Source organism: Haliotis asinina, chromosome 9, assembly GCF_037392515.1.
Source record: "Haliotis asinina isolate JCU_RB_2024 chromosome 9, JCU_Hal_asi_v2, whole genome shotgun sequence".
Classification (NCBI taxonomy): Eukaryota; Metazoa; Mollusca; class Gastropoda; order Lepetellida; family Haliotidae; genus Haliotis; species Haliotis asinina.
This window is the reverse complement of record NC_090288.1, coordinates 58,374,937-58,395,896: the sequence shown is the minus strand read 5'-3', so window position 1 is coordinate 58,395,896 and position 20,960 is coordinate 58,374,937. Positions and strand designations below refer to the sequence as shown.

At 39.0% G+C, this 20,960-nt stretch overlaps 1 protein-coding gene across 1 annotated transcript; it reads left to right on the top strand.

The window, feature by feature from the left end:
* Positions 1–10,561: 10,561 nt before the first annotated feature.
* Positions 10,562–20,293, top strand: LOC137296923 (uncharacterized). Its single transcript, XM_067828823.1, has 7 exons — positions 10,562–10,625; positions 14,928–15,391; positions 15,877–16,116; positions 17,872–18,275; positions 18,637–18,733; positions 19,336–19,427; positions 19,605–20,293. Exons 2-7 carry the CDS (start codon positions 14,935–14,937, stop codon positions 19,644–19,646), a joined length of 1,332 nt encoding a protein of 443 aa, XP_067684924.1. The 5' UTR covers positions 10,562–10,625; positions 14,928–14,934; the 3' UTR covers positions 19,647–20,293.
* Positions 20,294–20,960: the final 667 nt, after the last annotated feature.

Sequence of the window (20,960 nt, the reverse complement as noted above, 5' to 3'; positions counted from 1 at the left end):
ATGCCGGGGGCTTATCGTGATCTGTGTGTTGTAGATTAGATCAGCTCAGACAAAATCATGTTAGACAGTATGTTAAACATTTCTTTTTAGTATAACAAGGTTCTTCTAAGAACAATTTCACTTCTTAGCTTTGTGTTCTCCTTAAATCTGCGTGTGTCAACTTTATGCTTGTACCGGTGAAAGAACAAAACATACTTCTTTAAACAACTGCACGTTTTGGACTTGAACCAACGCTAAATGTCAAGTTAGGGCTACAGTGTAGCAAAATATTTATTTTGTTTGTCCTTTCTTTCACGAAAGGTGCTTTTCTCAGGTGTAGAGAAAGAATGCACAAATATGGTAAAAAGGTTTTCATGGTAAAAAGTCATTTTAGTAAACAAATTTACCTAGAGATGTTTTTAATTTGGAATATATCGGCTGTGCGGATCCTGTTTCCCCCACTTAGATATTTGATCAAATCTGAAACCCAACACTTGTTTGAGTTTTGTGTAAGAGTACTTGTTTTCAGCCAATATGGAGAAGTCTGATATTGAAAAACCAAAGCACTAGTTATACGAAAATTGGATATGTAATTATCCCCTATTTTGTCTCGTCCATTATTACCGTTCTGTGTTGAAGTTGCTCTCGGCACAATTATTAAACTTAATAATTATTTTCTGAATGTAAGGGAACATTAATTAATGTAATTTAAAACGTAAAAAGCTCTTAAAGAGAGATTCATTTAACTGAGGATTTCGGATCATTTTGAATAATCATAGATTCGAGATGATGGCCTGGTAGCCATGTGGATTAATGCATTGACTGAGAGCCTGGGATTGATGGTCTAGGTCTGAGTCTGTGCCTCTGTGATACAGGTGTTTAATAAGGTGTTTAAGGACAGTAGGCGACGCACTACAGGCTACAAAGCTGTATAGCAAGTCCATAACTCCGGCCTCTCACTCTGTTTACCGCTGCCTTGAACACTGCCACATCTATTTCACTACCACTGAGCATGATGTAAGAGGAAAACCGATACGGTCACTTTGGTGATGCTGCGGACAAACTACTGGGGCAGTTTGGTAACCTAGTGGTTAAAGCGTCCCCTAGTGATGTCGATGAACCGAGTTCGATTCCATACACGACAACAATGTCTATGTGAAGTCTGTTTGTCTTGTAATGGAATTGTTTTACGAAAAACAACGCAAGACCATAGTCATTCATGTAGCAAGGCGAGAAAATATACAAACAACCAATAAGAGTAAATCTGGAATTTGACCGCATAATCCTCACATGCCTTCTGGCCAGTAAACTGCAGGACCGTAGGCGACAGAGGAAAGACTCATTTTGTAAAGTCTCTGTAACTGGTTTTATTGAAAGAGAGTATCGTATTGATCTGTAGTTTTGATAATCTATGGCAATGATACACTGTAAAGAAATATTACACATATCCTACTGTGACAAAACTTGATATACTTATGTCTTCCAAGCAAACATCTGTTGTTAGAAACTTAGCCTACTTTATTATCATGCCTTGCAGCGTAGACATGTCATTGTAAATGAACTACCCTACACCTCGTGTACATCTCTCTAACACATGTACATGTATTCAGCCATTGACGAAAGCAGTTATCTTAGTGTACAAAGGAATTGAAGAATTTGTAAAGTCTTTCGCTGTGGTTATATTGGGGCAGAATATAACCTTTTACTAATCTGTACAATTTTGTATAATCTATGTTACCGATATGTGGCTTAGGAACGATTATTCGTACATGATAGAAATTGGTATAATTAGTATGCTCATGTCACTTAACCAAACCTTTGTTGATAAACACCTAACCTCGTCAGTGAGACATGCTCTAGTGAAGTATGTAATACTTATATGTGATGGACCAATCAATGTTGTACCAGGGGCTGTTGGCCCACATCTGTAATGAAATAGAGAAATTTGACAGCATTGCCACAGTCGGCCTTCACGAACAGTGAGATATGAATATTACTTTTCCTCTGTTTATGTCCATTGTAGTTTTTCTGTGACGAAAATATAACATGACAAATATGTATTTCCCATTGTTCAAAGAAACATGACAAACATGTTCAAATATCCTAACTTGTCTCTGTGACCTCGACGTATGTAGGACTGTTTGATGTGTAACGGTTAAACTGACTCTCCGATCAGTCCTCTATCCAGCAGACAGATGGTCTGTTGTATCAGACTTCAAGGGTAATTTCACAATGTATCACGAAATTAATACATTCAAAAAGCAAACGTACGACTATAGGGATACAAAAACATTAACTTAATTATTATGACATTATTGACTACATGACTCTAAATGATGAAATGAAATATTTAGTGTAAAGACACCTTTTTTCAAAACATGTTTCATTTAAAAAATATATAACCACAATGTGACAATGCGATCTCTCTTCACTTAGTACTGTTATGTTTACACTGACGTGCACTGCGAAAGCGTCACGCCAAGGGGATATTCTCTCAACTTTTATTTTTTTTTACCAGTATGAGTCATTTGATGAACAACAGGTAACCATGTGGCAGAGACATAGTTCAAGGCAAAATATTTTTAATTGTCTATCATTGTGCCCCGAGCTTCGTCATTGTGTGATGAATGTTATATCATTATCACGCCCATTCGTCTAAGTTGTCGTATCTAATTGCGTTAATATTTGATGTTGAAGTCTCAAAAATACAAAGATTGAAATTGAAGGGCAGTGTGACAGTCTAGTGATTGAAGTGTCCGTGTCCCTTGTAATGATGCTGCAGGTATGTTCCCAAAAGAAGCGCCGTAAAACTACATTCACTATCACACACCACTGAATGTATCGTTAATGTAGGTATGATTTCACCTTGCATGTTTTGTTGGTGTGTTTGTTGTTTTATATGGTATACGGTCTGTAAAATAATCGAATCTGAACCAGACAATCTAGTAATCGACAGCATGGACATATAGATCTACAAAACTAGGCTACGGTGTCTCTGAACCGCAGCCGTCACTACTATAACACTTGCGCTCTATACCAACACAATTGTGTGTTTCATGGCTACGCCCATCCTCGATACTCTCGGGTACACGTTCCGATAAATCTCCACAAGTGCGTTAATGACAATATGGCATCTATATGATGGATAACTGTAAATAATCGATTCTGGACCACACAATTCATTGTCTGACATCGTGAGAATCGATCTGTGTCATTGGGATACGGGGTCATGCACCAAGAGAGTCACCAAATTTGACCAACCGATCCCATTAGTCGACTGTTACGACAGACATGGGTGATCGAAGGTCATCACTAATCTAGATCTTCACGGGAAGTAAACGCACTAATCCGCTTACACTTTCAGTAATATATCTAGCGTATCTTTTTCAGAAAGTAATCATTATCGCCTTTTTGCCATGTAAAATATAACATCCTCATCTTCGTTTGTCACACTTAGGCATTCCGGGCTGTAGGATAGCCTAGTGGTTAAAGCGTCCGCTCGTCACGCTGAAGACCCGAGTTCGATCCGCCACATAGGTAGAATGTAAGAAGCCTTTTTCTGGTGCCCCATGCTGAAATTGCTGAAATATTGCTAAAAGTGGCGTTAAACAAGACAATCAAACTATGTAAAGAAGATAATCTGTAATTTCAAACCTCCGAACAGTTTTCCCTGACGCTGAACCCTTTTTGGTATTTAATGGAATCACTTAAACCCAAACAAGTTTCATCTGCACTACTGCCCAGAAGTCCAGTCCACGTACACACAGAGAGTATGCGCCGGTTTGGTAACTTGTGAGAAACCTGTGCAAATGTCATGGCACATTTGTTTGTTTTACAACAATGTATAGATCTTTTCGTCAATTCATATTTTTACTCTCTTTAAATGGTTTTAATTTCAATATAGCACATTTTGAAATTTTACATGGCATAATTCTCCAGCATTTACATGTATACGTGTGATTTCTGAATTTTGTATCTTATTTGCTGCTTGTAATTAATTTTATTTTTTACAGCCTCTCATAACATTTACACAGAATGGCTCCTTTCAGCTCATGGCTCTTTTCAGTTCATTGTTTATTGGTTAGGTCTGTCAAAGTCAAACTGCTATACGCATGGAACACGCGTGCGCAACGGTTTGCACAACGCACGCAAAGTGCATGAGCTCATAGGCACGATACTCAAGCTGTGTTATCAATGCGTTTAACCTCCCAACGCGTTGGGAATGTAATGCAAAGTAGAAGTGGGTCGTTTTATTCAAGATCCGTGGTCCCTTTGGGGATTTCATCTTGGATTAGGAGTCTACATGTTGGATAGGATTGTCATGTCGGGTGGTGCACTGTCATGACTCGTTTGTTTTTAGGTAAACTTAAAAAAATAAACATCAGAGTAACACATGCACCAAAAGAAAAACATAGGTAGCTACTGTATATCTGACTGACAACTACACTGTGTTTTACATCACGTATACTGCCTGCTTGTAGACACAAACTGAAGGTGGCGTGTCATGTTGACCTACTCTCTGCACTCAGCCATGACGTATTGACTCACCTCACTTCATCGCGTGGTGGGTATAGAGGGTGCAGCGGACAATCTGTATCTGCAGACAGTCATGGCGAACAACTCCCGTAGACGTGAAATCAATAACATCATACCACACACCAGCTAGAATATATTTTTGTTTGTTTCTTTATTTCTACGTGTTACGCTGCTTTCCGTAAGGTGCCCGTTATATCACGGCGGTCTGTACACAACTGAGTCTGTACCGAACAATCCCGTGATCAACATCATGAGCATCGATCTACGCACATGAGATACGATGACATGTGGCAACCAAGTCAGTGAACCTGACCACCAGATCCCGTTAGTCGCCACTTATGCCAACTCGGGTTTACTGAGGATCAGTTCGAACTCGGGTTTTCACGGGGTAGGGCATTTAAAGTGCAATGCGGAAATTAATATATGCTTCAATATTATTAACAAATAAGATAAGAACTGTCCACTATGCACAAGTTCTGTCTAATTACAAAGATAAAGACTACATCGTTGGACAACTTTACATAACCGTCAAGGAATAAAACCACTGGACGCATTCCCACACTTATATTTGACATTAAGGAACAAACATGATAAGAAATACGTTGATTTGAAACCACTTTTGGTATAGACGCCTACATATGATGTAATCGGGGGGATAATTTGCATAATGAATTCTGTTTTGCTTCAAAGTCACGTCAAAGATGACGCCTACTAGACAGGATGTCAAACGTTCTGATAGACTTGCACTTGTATTACCATCCTGGTTCTTAAACGTCTGGGTGTTTTAAAACACATGCTAACATTATTTCTTGAAAGGGCAGTGTTTTTGAACCTCCATGTCGGGTTCGTTGACAAAAGGAATTTAAGAGAACACGCAACTTACACATTTCCCAGCTAGCAAATCAATCAAACGAACGTATGTGCTAGATCCTAGATTACAACGTGACGACATTCAGCCAGCAGGTTTTCCCAACCGTCGTTATCCTGTTCTCATCACAGTTGGTTGCTGGGTGATCAGGACCATAATGTCTATGTTATTTGATCACGTTCATGCATGTTTTGGGGGACATCATGTATGGGCTTTAAACATTTTATCATTGTGGTCACAAGAAGTTTGGTATTCAGGTCTGATAGGCGAATGCCTGAGAAGGTGTGATCGATGAAGTGAATATTACCACCACGCATTTGAAAAACAGAAGTATATACATACCGTCATTTATCACCTAAATACGTCACGTGATTCACCAATAAATCTCTTCATCAGTTACACAACGACGTATATAGTAAAATGAATCTGCTTTGTCCTCACATTTTATATGACACGACCATACTCGCCCAGACCGGGGACTACCAAATCCGACAAAACAGATCAGATGGGCGTAAAAATCACATTTTAAAATCTTACGAACGGATCAAAGGTCCTACAGCAAACAAGCGCCTGCCACTTATACAATTTTGTAAAAAGATTGTGTGTTTGATGCAATTAGTGCCACACGCTGATAATAACAGGCTCCAATGTTCAGCAATATCAAAGCTAAATCTCGAAATAGTGTTCTGCCAAAATACGTTTCCTTTCAAAGACACATGCAAGAATAAAAGAATGAATTCGTGCCTGTAAGTTTGACTTCATTTCCGCAGCCTGTCAGTCTGTGTGACATTGTTGAGAAACCTACTCTTTCGCCTCAATGGCATGCTATACGCATAATGCATTGATATTGTCACATGTAAATGTTTATAAAATATAAAACTGGAATGGAGTATATCAAAGATGAAGTTTTGCTAAGGTCTGATTTCCAGTTGAAAAGTTCTATTAAGATCATTTTACACCAGCGTCATTATTGCGTTGAATTATGATATCATGCTTCAACTAAGTGTAAACTGTCGAAATCCCGGGGCAGTATGTCAGTGTGGGGAGCTTTAGATATTCCAATATGGCGTCAAACCCGTTTCCGTCTAGGAACTAAAGGAACAAGAAATCGAGATAATTTTTACGCTCTGATGTTGAGGTTCCTAAGTCAGCGAAATGAGTTCAAGCATAAATACACGTATATAGATTATCTGAAGTTTTTCAGTAATTATCAAATAAGTAGTGATTTATCCACCGGAACTAGGAATAAAATAGATCAAATGGCATCACCTGTTTCATATTTAGAACTATGCATGAAGATTCATACTGACCAAACAAGAAACTTAACACAAGTGAGTGGGTGAGTTTGGTATCACGTCACTTTTAGAAATATTGCAACAATATCACGGCTGGGAACACCGGGGACTTCACACATTGCACCCTTGTAGGGAATCGAAACCGGGTTACCGGCTACCCCCACCTCCCCCAACACAAAACATATTGCAATAGGGATGGTAAACATCTACAACGTGTCTCGCTGGGTATATTTCAATATTGATCTAAAACTATATTAGCACGCAAACTGAGCATTGTATGTATCGGTGCTTCAAGTTACAATGAATTGTGTCATGGGGTCCTCGACACGAAAGCACGGCAACCGTGTCAAGATGAAGAAATTGCAGAAAGTGTGTTCGTGCTAAAAGTTTAAACTTTGATCGTTTATCTTTTCTCTTAAATCTATTAATAAATAATAGGCGCACAGGACTTGTTATGATTCAGAGGAACACATTTCAGCAACAGACAACAGTACTGCCTTAATGAAATAGCTGCGACGTTGAGTGTAGATGCACAGACCGCTATCATCAATGTTAACCCTCCCCGAAACGTTTCATCTATTATAATCGCAAAGTTCGTTATCCATAAAAAGTTATGCTCTCCATTTGTCTTTTGTCACCATGAAAACGTGTTCTTGTCCTCAATCTGCACTGAAACCACTGAAAATGGAAACGTGTTATCGTATTAAATAGGGAGACAATGTTCTCCAATCCTCTTAGTCTCATTTCCTGCATAATCATAAGACTTTGTCATTCAACATAATACAGGTAAAAGAGGTAAAGACCTTTAAACCTAAATAGAAAAAAACTCCGCTGCACCCATAGACGATTGCCGACTGTATCCTGATCAGAAGTTTATGATCAGTGATTAATTAAGTAGAAAGGCCCCGCCTCCCAATACTGCTGGCATGTGTCCATTTCTCAAAGCCCACAATGAAAACTCATGGGTGAGTACTGTTGGAGTATGGGTGATCGTATGGGCAAGGTAGGCAGTCACCAATCACAGGGATTCTTCTGTGTGTCTTCCGTATCCTCCACACCATCCCACTATCTCGCAAGTCTACACAGCTGAGTTAACACTACAGTGATGTCCTCATGTTAGAGAACGGTGACTAATCCGAATCAAGCAACGATCAGCTCCACACCCATTCCTATAGATGCAGTAGCTGATAGACCCACTGAACTCTAAATGGAGGCTCAACATTAGGTCTCACCCAGTGCATTTTTAATGTATGGATACAGAAATACACAACACACCTTTGGAATTGTATGAAACAGTTGTCTAAACATTAAAAAACGTGACTTGTGCCCTGTTTGTTTCTGAACTCACGCGCCTACTCACACAGTGAGTGAGTCGCTATCTACACGGCTGCAATATCCCAAGCACATAAAGGTGTGTGGCATATACGCATGGAACCAATAAAAGAACACACAGAAATACAAGCAATCTTTCATATACTCTTCAATATAACAAGTGGAACAGTACTCTCAATGTACGATTGTCGAAACTGGGAGATATATAGGATTGAATCAATGTTGATACAACAATAATAGATGTTTTGAGAATACATCACCACATGGGTTTCATTCAAACCAAAGCTGTTCGTTTAGTTATCTCCCTTGTTAGGTGACTGGAGTATGACATGAACATGTCAGGTTTACAGTTTTCATCCAGTAGTGTGTGATTTGACCCCGAAAACCCTGACCGTGCGCAGATGCAAGAAAATTATCGGGAAAAATGGTCTACGGTGACATATCGACCTCAAGGTACATAATGACACCATATACACGCCTAGGAGGCTCCCACACGTGTACACATTGTACACGTGCTTCCCATGCATTGTGTTTGCGTGTGATGATAATGTGAAATGATGTTGCATACACAAGATGTATGCCATTGTCACGTTCCTCTGTGGGTTTACTTTCTAGCAGTTCGGGTTCCCCTACTTTTTGGAACAGTATACAATTCCACATTTTCACCTACAGTGCTAACACAACTTTGCGAAGAAACCTGGAAAAGAATAAAGTAACAATTGCACTTCCATCTGTTCCTTTGTTCATTTCCATGAGGATTTGAAGGAAAGAGATAATCGTTGTTAGATTATTCAGAAATATGGCAATGAAGGAAATTAACATCTCCTTCACCCACTTCATCCACCTTCAACACTGGCCCACAGACCCAACCACCCAACCACTAGCCATAATAGACTGCAGCAAGGAAAGACATCTGGAACCTGTCTTGGATGTAAGGAACTGTGAGAGTCTAGGGCTGTGAGGACTTGCGATGTCCCAGGTGCTGGAATATTCTCATCTAAAGATACTTCTTTCACAAAATCCCCAGTCATGAGAGCCTCATTTGGGATTTAACGCATTATTCTTACAGATGAGGTGTTTTGCCGAGCTATCAGTCGCGGAGTTGAACAGGCATGCATCATTTGTGTTTGGCATTAGTCTTGCTTGTGTGTTCGTTTCACCAGACGTATACTATTCCCTAGTTATGTGACTGCACAGAAAAACGTCATTGAGATACGTGACCTCAATTAACAGATACTTTATTGTGAATATCAGACTCGTTACCATCAGAATGATATGAAAACATGTTTTAATCATTTGTATTGATCTACAAATACCCATGGAAATGTACAAGTCAAAGAGCGGTCGGTAAACCAGAAAAGTAAGTATCGTCACATGAAAGTCATGGTACTTTCTATTTCCATAAGAATCGCCCAGAAATATCTTGAAAAACCATCTTCCTTTGTATTTTAGATGGTTACATGTCAAATGATCAACTATGCAAATAACGCGCGATTTAATTGTGACTTCAGAGGGAAATTCTGAACTTCTACAGATAACGCGTAATGTAACTGTTGGTAACGGATCTGTTTGGCAAGATCGCGTCTGTGTTCGTTTAATATGGGTGCAAACTGTAATAGGCAATGTTCAAGCTGTATGTTTCGATATGGTCCCTCATCGTGATATTGCTGGAGTATTGCTAAAAGCGGCGTAAAAGTATACTCACTCACTCACTCACTCACTCACTCTTACACGGCCATAGCTTTAAACCGGAGCATGAATCATTATTATCTTATGCCAAACCCCAGTACACCGGAAACTATATATTCCGGGTTTTAAAAGGGGAATAAACTTGCCTCAGGCCTATTCCCCATAGTAAATCCGGATTCTTTGCAATTGAGTTCATAATTAGCATTGAAAATGCACGAACGTTCATTTTTAAACACATATTATCTTATAGCTCTTCATTATCTTTGCATTTGTTAAAAATTATGAATGCTTTTAAATCTTCGGTGAATCTGTTGACAGAATGTCAACGTTACAATACACCTGCAAACCATAGACATTAATTCAAATATAATATTTTTTGCATCCATCAGTCGCCCTGTTTTAAGTAAACCCTAGTAATCTCACAGTTAACCTCACAGTTAACCTCACTGCAGTGCTTTACATTCTGGGGCCTAAATTCTGCTTGTGCGTTAACTGCATTTCATATATGGTCTTGTCCTTTAATCACATTTCATAAATAAGTGCATGGTGCAGTTTGATATTTCTGGTATTTATTATTATTTTTCTTCTGTATGTGTTTGGCAACTAAACACGTCTCGGAAAAATGAAAACAAAAGCTCTTTAATGAAACAGTATGATAAAATGGAAATGCTAGTGGGGATGGGACAGAAATGTCTGTAAATATCACATACTGTTCTCCCATTCATTTGATTCATCTAGGTCCTGTACGGAAATTGTATCGTTTGGACAATTCGTCACTGACGGACGCAGAGTTACGTCACAGCGCGAGCTCATTATCATATACCTACGTATGGCCTGAGGGTTTACCTGGATATATAAATACATAGGTGTTCTCCGGCAGACGATCACACATCTGGCTACTACCCAAAGCTTACGGACCTGCACAGGTAAGATAATCTTACAGACACATATAAGGGCTCAATGTTAGCCGATTCATTTCAATTTCCTAAAACATTGGGTATCCATGGTCTTCAGGGGTGAATCAGCTGGACCGTACATACGTTATTGTGTAAATGAAGGTAATTTGGTTACACCTCATGGTCTTTTAATAGTGAACCATGACAACAGAAAATGCAAGAAGCAGGTGATTACGTTTCTGCCAAGGTAATCTTCAAGATAATCTTTGAAACGTGAACAATGGTAACTATTAACTATCAGAATTTATAATATTAGCTACATCAAACTGCCTTTGAAAAGTGAGTTAGCGTAACATACTGATGCCATTATGTAGATGGCGATGCTTCAGCTGAGTTTCCGAGTACTATCAAGAATCCGTTTTCTTTTGCACTGACGTTTTATATCCATACTAAATATTCTTCGTTAAGTGAATCAAGATATGCATTCTGATATTAACTTTCAGAATAGGACATTTTCAAGTTTTAGTAAATGTTTCTCATGAAGTGAATCAAGATATGCATATGAATCATGAACTTGCACAATAGGAGAAAATTCGTTGTAATACATGCTTCTCGTGAAATAGATCAAGCTACGCGTTCTGTAATCAAGAGGAGATAATTCTGGCATCATATCATCCATTGCATACACAAAACAATCTAATAATTTGGAAAATAAGTTCGCAGTGACAAGTTACTCACAGTCCCTTTGATTCAAATTATTTATTGCAACTTTACAATAAGGACTATGCATGCGTTCCGGCCGTTATCAAGCCATGACTTATCATTCATCACCATTGCTTAGTTATCATCACTAGTTCTAATAGTCATTCGTTACAAAGCCTAACTAGACAACTGTTTATTCACGTCACACTGAATTCTCATTATTAAATTATTAGATGATTATATATAATTAAGTGGCAAAAATAAATCGTTTCTTAACTTAAATGCACAGTGACCTTTCAATGAGGTCCTTTCTGTGGTCGGTTCACGTCTACAGAACAAAATCAGTGTGCCTCAGTGAGGCACCAGCCGCCGTGTTGCTTTGGATGTTAACGCCACCTTGTGATATTTGTGAACTGGCAAGAATCGGTGTCGTCTTTCCATTGACGTCAGTGATTAGCGACACGTTTGGTGTAACACAGGTAAATAGCACTGGCGATTCAGGTCGACCTGGTCATCTGACACTCATCAAATATTCGTTAATGGGGCAATGGCTAACAAACTGTGCTAAGGTCAACAGCTAACAAACTGTGCTAAGGTCAACAGGTGTTTTCAGACTGATTCGGTAAAGGGTAATATTTGATAAAGAAACAAGCAAAGGCCAAAAAGTCCATTTATTTATTTATTTATTTATTTATTTATTTATTTATTTATTTATTTATTTATTTATTTATTTATTTACAGATGAGAATTAATACTGAATGACGTTGACGAACGTGAAGTTAATATATATCATTGTATTGCCCTGTTCTGTCAGTCAGTCGAATGGGAACTGGTATTCAGTACAATACATACAGTCATATGTTTGTACGTAATAGCGTTTCACAGGATCCGGTGTTGAGGCTTTGCTGACTTGACTTATTGACGTCATTGTACATGATGTGATCGTATCCCAAATTGATGCTCATCAAGTCAAGCTCTGGATTGTATGGTCCAAACTCGATTATTTACGAACGCTGGCACATAGTGGAGTTATTACTGCACGAAAGGTTATATAACATACGGAATGTTGTTCTGTCATATAATCACATTTCATCCAGTGTATCATATACTCGAATTAATTTATACTTAGATGGTTCTGAAATATCCGTATGTGAAATTATAGTGTTGGAATAGTCAGTTAATTCATATTGAACTTTGCGGCATTAATATATACCATTTCAAAAAATGCAATATATCTAAAAACAAATAACAGAATTCGGGAGATGGATGAAGATAACGGGATGCTCACATCCCGCCTAAAACGAGTGCACGATCATATTATACGAGCAGTATGGTTGTGCAATCAACGGGCAAATACTCCAACCTAACGTACATTCTTCCGCCATACATCCACAACAACACAACAACAAACAATCCCGTGTTCCATCTCAAACTTCGGGAAACAACAAACGGTTCAAGGTAAATACAACGTAATTGTTCTGCAAGCTGTATGTGCAATCCCCTTTTGTAATTCATCCTCGTCGCGGAATGTAAATGTTTACCATACCCACAACATTGATACCAGTTTGTAACCGAATTCCAGCTGTTGAGAAAACTCAATATTTCAAATAACCAAAAAACAAAAAGAAAACAAACCAAAAACAAGAATAACAGTAACATCATCAGAAATAACAAACATGTTCTGCGTTTCTGTTTCAATAAAGACCTTAAAATGAAGAAAAATAACTCACTTAAATTTGTTTTAAGATAAAAACAAATACAGTTTAAATTACTTCAAGTAGCCCATGATAGTCTCGAATGTTAGCTATCACAGATACAAAATATACATCCACTACAGCCTACGATTTAACATGCTGTATGCATCTGTCCATATGCATATGCAAACTATGTGCAGGTATTTAAATATACAGAAAGAAACTATAACGTTTATAGCACGCCCGTGTTATGATCTTGCAAAAGCGTCTAACACTTACTTGAGGGAAGGTCACGATCAACTTACGACCAACTGGTGTCATCGCGTTGGTGCCTGTTTCAGCGGTTGGTCGAGACTGATTATTTTCTGACGTTGAGATAGTCCATTGTAAAACCCATGGCGTTAAAAGTGATTGTCGTATTATCAACTTTTATAGACACAATGTTTCACTTTTCTGTAGCCAGACCACATTGATTGTATCATTGGATATTAAATTCCCATCACTAATATGTACTGAACAGCAAAAGAAACGTAACTTTCGAGAAAATATAAATTAGCTTTCGTGTTTGCCTTCTATTTGAAAACTTGACGAAAAGGTGCATTTCTTTTGCAGTTCAGTATCCAGCTTACTAATAACTTAGTCTCCCAGTTGACACGGAACATAACTGACCAGTGATATTTGCCTTTTCGGGACACGCTCGGTCACGTGTCACGTAATATGTTGCATAACCTGCTCGAATTGCGGTAAAGCACACAACAATGCGACGTTCTTATACTGTCACGGTGCTAGCAATAACCATCTGTCTAGATCTCCCAGAGGTAACCTGACCACTCAAAGCACAAAAACACGTCACGACGAGTCAGGGTCACTCTCAAAAGTGTTGTCTCTATTTCACGAAATGAGACCAGTCGGTGAGAGTTACCGAGTGAATGAAAGCCAATCATAGGGTCAATCATGGGTATGTAATCACGCGAGTGTATGGTTTGTATTTTCATTAACACTGATAAAGATTTTTTTTAAAAAATAACTTTATTTTGAAATCATTTTCATAAAAGAGTCAAGTAAAACATTTTGCCTTTTGGAAACATACCTCTCAGCTGTAACAGTACACAATTCCATAAAATAACTCATTATCTAAATATATACCGAGGGAAAAGAATATGGGATCACAAGAAAGGGGAAGTGTTCCTTTAGTTTTTTTCAAGGTTTCTTCACAAGCTGTGTATCGCATACATTGTGATGAAACTTGGAAACAAATAAGGAAACACTTTGTGCTCTCACGTCATCCCGTATTTTTTTAACCTGAACCAAACTCCTAAATCGTATTGCTGATTCATGAGATACTCCCTATCTCACGACAAAAGAAAACGTTCACCACGTTTCCGTTAACGTTGTCGTCAGACATGTACAAGTGAAGTGATGTATTGCTCTGGTCTGTGTGGAAGTGACACGCCCATTCTCAGTCACTGCTGGCTTTCAGTACTCAGGTCCTGACTCGCTCGGAGTATTTAATACTCAATACATCATTCTAAGGCTCGAGACGTTCTCACTTTCACAAGAAACCATTGTCATCATATGATCGATTCGCATTTTATGGCTCTCCTGTATTTGTTTTTACCACCACCTCCAGCTAACTTTTATCTTTGGGTATTTGATAAATCCTAAAATAACTCATTTTAACGATAAATTACTAGAAGTGTCAAAGTGTCTTTTTTCGATGGTTAGTCAACTTCATCTGACGTTTTTCCGCGGACCAAAATGTGTCTATAAAACGCTGTTTAAAGTTTGATGTTTAGATAATGAATTATGAGAGAATACTGAAAGTGTGAAACCTGTCACTAGTCACATATTTCGTGATCTCTGGTTTCAAGTGGTAACTATCACTGGTGTCATTTGGTATTTTATTCATACACCCAAATCGACATTTTCATTGCAGTTGCAAAATGGCTAAACGAACAATCCTCGCTCTTGTGATCGTGTGTGCTCTACTCCGTGGGTCGTTACAAGCAACGATCTTCCAACCACTCTCCGATACTTCCTCATCCAGTTCAGCAGCTGTCACAACAACCGGAGAACAAGGAACAGCATCAGCGGATACAGCTGCAACATCGGCACCGACAACAACTGGAAGTGCAGAAACAACATCAGCACCGACAACAACTGGAAGAGCAGCAACATCAGCACCGACAACTGGAAGTGCAGCAACAGCCGTTCAGACCGCGGAATCTGCTTCAACAACCGCGGAACCAGCTTCAACAACCACGGAACCAGCTTCAACAACCACGGAACCAGCTTCAACAACCACGGAACCAGCAACAACAACATCCACAGAAAACACAACCATGGAGCAAACAACGACAACTGCTGCCACTACCACAGCCAGCGACAACGCAATCGAAGGTATGAGAAAAAGTCTAGTTCGTGAACAGTGAGTACATTTGTATTCCAGAGCATTGAGAGAGAGAGAGAGAGAGAGAGAGAGAGAGAGAGAGAGAGACAGACAGACACACAGACAGAGACAGAGAGATACAACAGAATTTAGATTGAGATAGCGAAAGAAAGAGAGAGACAGATTGCTGTTATTACGTTTGCTAATTTTAAAATATGAATCCCAGAACATTTAGATTCAGAGAGATTACCGCTGTTATATCACTTTTGCTATTTTTCAAATCTTAAAACCAGAGAATTTACAATGAGAGAATGAAAGAAAGAGAGCGAGAAAGAGAGGGGGTCAGAAAGACACAGAGGGAGACACAGAGAGAGGTTACTAAAAAACAAACAAAAAAACATTCAAATCCCCAATAACGGAGAGAGAGAGAGAGAGAGAGGAGTGAGTGAGTGAGTGAGTGGTCAACTGGTATAAATTTTGCTTTTTTCTACTGCAGTGTGCGAACTGGAACCGAAAGACTGCCGAACCATGTCTTTCAACATGACCGGGTGTTTCTGCTACTGCCCCCACAAGGCCCATACAAACGCCGGGATGTTCATTATGTCGGTGGGTCACGTTCAGTACGCGATGCACTGCCCCTGGGGACTGGTCTGGAGTCAGCCCAAGTGCATGTGTGACAACCCCCCTACCAAGCCCTCGGAACCGGATGCTATCAAGGACCTCCCCGTCTTCTCCAGTGCGTATATATATTCACGTATCTAAAACAAATTCTTCAGTAGCCATAAGAACATTCTACTACAATTTGAGTCGATATGATTCCGACCGTATCATGACATGTTATCACTGATTACCATCAAGCAGTGCCACCCATGGTAACCGTCTCAAATACACGCACAGGCGTGTCAACTGGAGAACAATGTAACTGCATCGGAAAGCATTGCTTAGATTTCTGATAGGCCGATTTACGTTACCCTTGTTGCAATAGTTAAATGACGTCTTACGTTACGTTTTCTGATTCAGACGTCAGATGCGAAAGTGTGCCTGCTTCAATTTCTGATTTGGTCTCAGAAAATGTGCGAAACATAGAAATTCAAACATAAATTCAGAAGATGAAATAAACTGATATGTGCATATGTTCTCGCTCGCTATAAAAAGTATAGTGTATTACCGGTAAGGTTTAAGTTCCGCACACAGTGTTGTCTAATTGGAAAGTTCTAAAATACGTATTTTATAGTATATTTGTATAGTACTTGTGCACTGAACGACCTTTCACGGGTGTTTTTAGTGTGTGAATAAGCAGTCCTATTAACAAGTTGTTACTGTCGAAACGCATATATTTTTATAAACTTCGAAAAACAATAAAGTATGTCAAAAACTAGCTTTTCAAATAACTGACATCAGTATGTGTTACGTCAATGTAACCATTTGTTCAATGATCTGGTGTTGCATAATTGGCTCACAATATTCACACAGGTTTGTTTTGCTTACGCCCGTAACCTAAAAAGGACATCACATACTGACGTCATGTCTCACGTTAACGTTAACTTATTCAGTATTGTTAAGCGTTCCATAACAAGACACTTTTCAGACCGGTCTTAACGTGTCTAGTCAAATAGCACAATATCGTCAATTATTAATGTTAACTTATTCAACGCTATTTAGCCTTGCATAACGATAATCAGATTGATCCGGGCCTTCAGCAACCCATGCTTGCCACAAAGGGCGACTATTCTGTAAAAGGAAACTTACTGGATCAAGTGGTCAAGCTCTCTGACATGTCATTGGTTCCCGTTTGAACAGATCGATGTTCATGTTGTTGTTCTTTGGATTGTCTTGTCCAGAGTTGAACACTGCCGCCATATAGCTGGAATATTGCTGCTTGCGGCGTACAACTAACCTCATTCACTAACTTACGTTAACGTTAACTTTTCCAGCGCTATTTAATATGATATAACAAGATTCACACTTTTCACATCGATCCATAAGCAATTAAATATTCGATTTATATACCATAAGCGTTCATAAGCAAATGTTCCTATACATACTAACGTCAATTTATACGTTATGACAACCTTTCCAGTAGTCTTTAACATTACGTGCGTGCATTGATATGGTGTTTGGACTAGTTTATCTACTAGTACTACTATTGCCAATACATAATGTGACTTGATAAATCATTAGTTTGAAGTTGTTTTCATGTAAGTAAACGTGAGTGAGGTTATACGCCGCATTAAGCAATATTCCAACATCATCTCTGCCGGGGACACCAACAACGACTCCATGCTTTTTACACGGGTATGGATGTGCCACGAGGCTACCTCAGCTCCAATTCGTGAATGCATGACACTTTTGTATGGGAATCAAAATCATCAGTATTGTTAGTAACGCAATTTCAGTGAAAACCTTCCGTTTCCATACGGTGAAAACAAGTAAAGAGTATTGAGTTCATGTTTACACAGGCTGATGTGTTAGCACACGTTTGATTGAACAGGTGGCTGCAAAACATTAGTGAACTACGCATATAATGCTACGAGCAAATCCTTCGAAGACGGCAGAAACTTCGTCCGCCAAGAAAACACGATCAACAAAGCATTACAAGTCGTGCAATCAGAGGGTGCAACGGTGAACAACACAGCTGCTAACTTTATCAACAACTCCATCGACATTCCCTACCTCAATGGCAACGACTTAACCGACACAGCATTTATCGAGGTCCGCATCAAGCCAGTTGCTGCTATCGACAACGTCACAAGGGTGATCTTGTCCAACGGCTGCATCAAAAACAACAGCGGCGAGACGTCGGTGATGATGTCGTTCAACGCTGAGGAGGGCAACTTCTATGTCGCTGTCAGGACCGCCTACTTGTCCAATGGTGTTTGTGAAAATATGCAACCGGTAGGACCATATTTTAAATGAATTCAGCATTTCGTGTCAAAATATTACAATCGGTTATCGAAGTCAAATTAGTAATTTGCATAGAAAAAAATAAAAAGAAAGTCAAAAACCACCCACAAACACATGAATAGTGTTTTAGCGCCATTCATATATATATCCATATATTCAATATATTCAGTAATCAATATTTATATACTTCCTGTAGATATATTTATAGTTTATCAGGGTGGTTGGATAGCCTAGTGGCTAAAGCACTCGTCGTGCAGAAGTCGTGTTCAGTTCCTTACATGGTGCAGTATGTCACGCCCATGTTTGATGTTCCCGAAATATCAAATATGTATAATTACAAATATATTTTCAGGACAATAACGGCTGGTACAAACTGACCCTGTCGGTGAAGAATTCGAAGTCTAGATTCCTCGTCAATGATCAGGAGTGTCTAAAACTAAATGGTAGAGGTAAGCTTAACACTGTCTCTGTCGGAGCAACTAGTCTAATATCTTGGACATGTAACCTTGGGGACACTGAACATTGTCCTTCCGGTGGGGTCAGGAGCAACAGATGGCGCCGTTGTGACCTATTGCCATCACTAGCTTCCATTCATATGGTTATCACCACTTTCTAGTCTTTTAGGAATCAGGTGACAATCGAGACTGACTATTGTTAGACGCTAATGTTTAACACCGATAGGATTTTTGTGTTTTGGATCTAACTCAGCAATCCGGGGTTTCAAACCATAAACCATTTTCCGATAACAGGAACGATGCATTTATAATGACAAACTGTTTGGCACTGATTCAATCCAAAACAGTTTATATCAAATATGTAAATATCCTCCGTGACTACGTTTAGTTGTATCGGTCCAACAGTTAACAATGTTGGCCTAGACCTCTATACACCTACGTGTTACCTGTGCTTAGAACAGCTCCTAAACCGAAACACTAGTTTTTACTGGAGCTGGTTCTTTTTGAGATTTAACTCTTCGTAGAATGCCTTTAGGTAGACTTGTTGGTAAACAGTACAAAACTTGTGTATCGATGTTTCTTTGATTTGTTTATAGGAAGCATTGCCAAGACGACTTGCAATCTGTCCATTGGAGGTGACCCTTTCATGACCGACTACAGCCAAGACTTCAACGGTTACATCGATTATGTAAGTCCTACGCATAACATAAGTGATGAGGATCTACATCCAAACAGACTTTGGAAGTTTGTTTTGCTTGAAATGTTTAGCTGATTGTTTAACAAGACACACTTTTTTAACTTACCCGGATGAACAGCTAATCCAAATGTTGATTAATGACTGATTGATGTTCTGTGAATTTTTCAGGTAAAGGTAATCAAACACTGTTCAAAGGAGCCGCCAAAGTAGAAGTGAAACACGTGCGGATCATTTGATAAGAAAACCATCACACTGACGCTTAGATGTGAACTCCATGAACAGCAGATAAACAGATCACAACATATGCATTTCAATGTTTCTCATTAACATCCATCAAACACATTGTTCACAACGACAGGCAACATAAATTCACATTCGGATTGTTCTTAACGTATTGCATAATACAGCTTGGATGATATTTAAAATATGAATATGTATATGAATATCATTGCCTTAATGTAAGCCTTTGTTTAATTATTTCAATGTAAAACGAATATTCGTGTTTGTAGTATTTTTAGGATGAATTGTGTCGATCGTGTTTTACTCTGAGCTTGGGGCGGGCCCCTGTGTTAGTTTGCGTTGTTACAGTTGCGCTGTTGCTTCTTAGTTATAGATATAAGTAATGAAATATAAAATAACGGATACCAGTCTGGATCCAAAGCGACCTGTGAAAGGCCCATACGACCGTTCTTTTTTTTTGTTGTTGTATACCGTGCTCTTGTTCTCTGCTATCCTTGTTTTGTCACATGTGTTGTTGAATGTTGCCGAAGATGTTCGAAGTTGGATGTTTGTCTATTATTAAATTATTTTCTTAACTGCTATGTACATAAATGAGAATAAATTTGCTTTCTACATGACCATTCTTCTCCTTGTTGGTTCAGCATTCAGTCTGACAAATTCCATGTAAAAGGTATAGGAGTAACTACATCACAAACAAATGCAGGATCAAGTGACACATACAATCATTTTTGTTTCAATAATCATCCTCATCTGTGAGAAGTTTTGGAACTGCAACTGAAATGGCAAATGTATTTGCACAATCCTTTGAGAACAAAATCTGTTCAATCCGACATGTCAGCACAGAACAAGTCCTGAGTTTGAAGGCCCATTTCCCCTCCACCTTAATGGTGAAGCTGAGCTTAGGGCAGTTTCTATGGAGATGGTAATGAAACTGATTCAAACATTCTAGACAATTTGGTCACTGTTCTGTCTGTGATTGTGAACATGGTGAACTTCCTGTGTGTCAGGTCTGGAACAAGCCATTGTCAAACTCATGTTGAAAGAAATCCCCCTTCGAAAGTGAAGAAATCATGAATTTTAAATCACTGTCCAATCTGTCTTTTCTATCGAAACTGAATGAAAGAGCAATGTGTCTGAGACTCACCCCTTTCAATCTGCGTATCGCCAACATCACAGCTCTGACACTCAGACGGTAGAGCATAGCATAACGATTTCCCACCTTAACGTGGAGTTTGGAGTCCAGGGAATGGCGTTGAGTTGGTATGTGTCGACTAAATGATAGGT

Excerpts from the sequence above, each read along its gene's own strand:
- LOC137296923 (XM_067828823.1), top strand. The coding sequence starts at position 14,935 with ATGGCTAAACGAACAATCCTCGCTCTTGTGATCGTGTGTGCTCTACTC. Across the intron at positions 15,392-15,876 it reads CAGCGACAACGCAATCGAAG|TGTGCGAACTGGAACCGAAA; the intron begins GTATGAGAAAAA and ends TTTCTACTGCAG. Across the intron at positions 18,734-19,335 it reads TCTAAAACTAAATGGTAGAG|GAAGCATTGCCAAGACGACT; the intron begins GTAAGCTTAACA and ends ATTTGTTTATAG.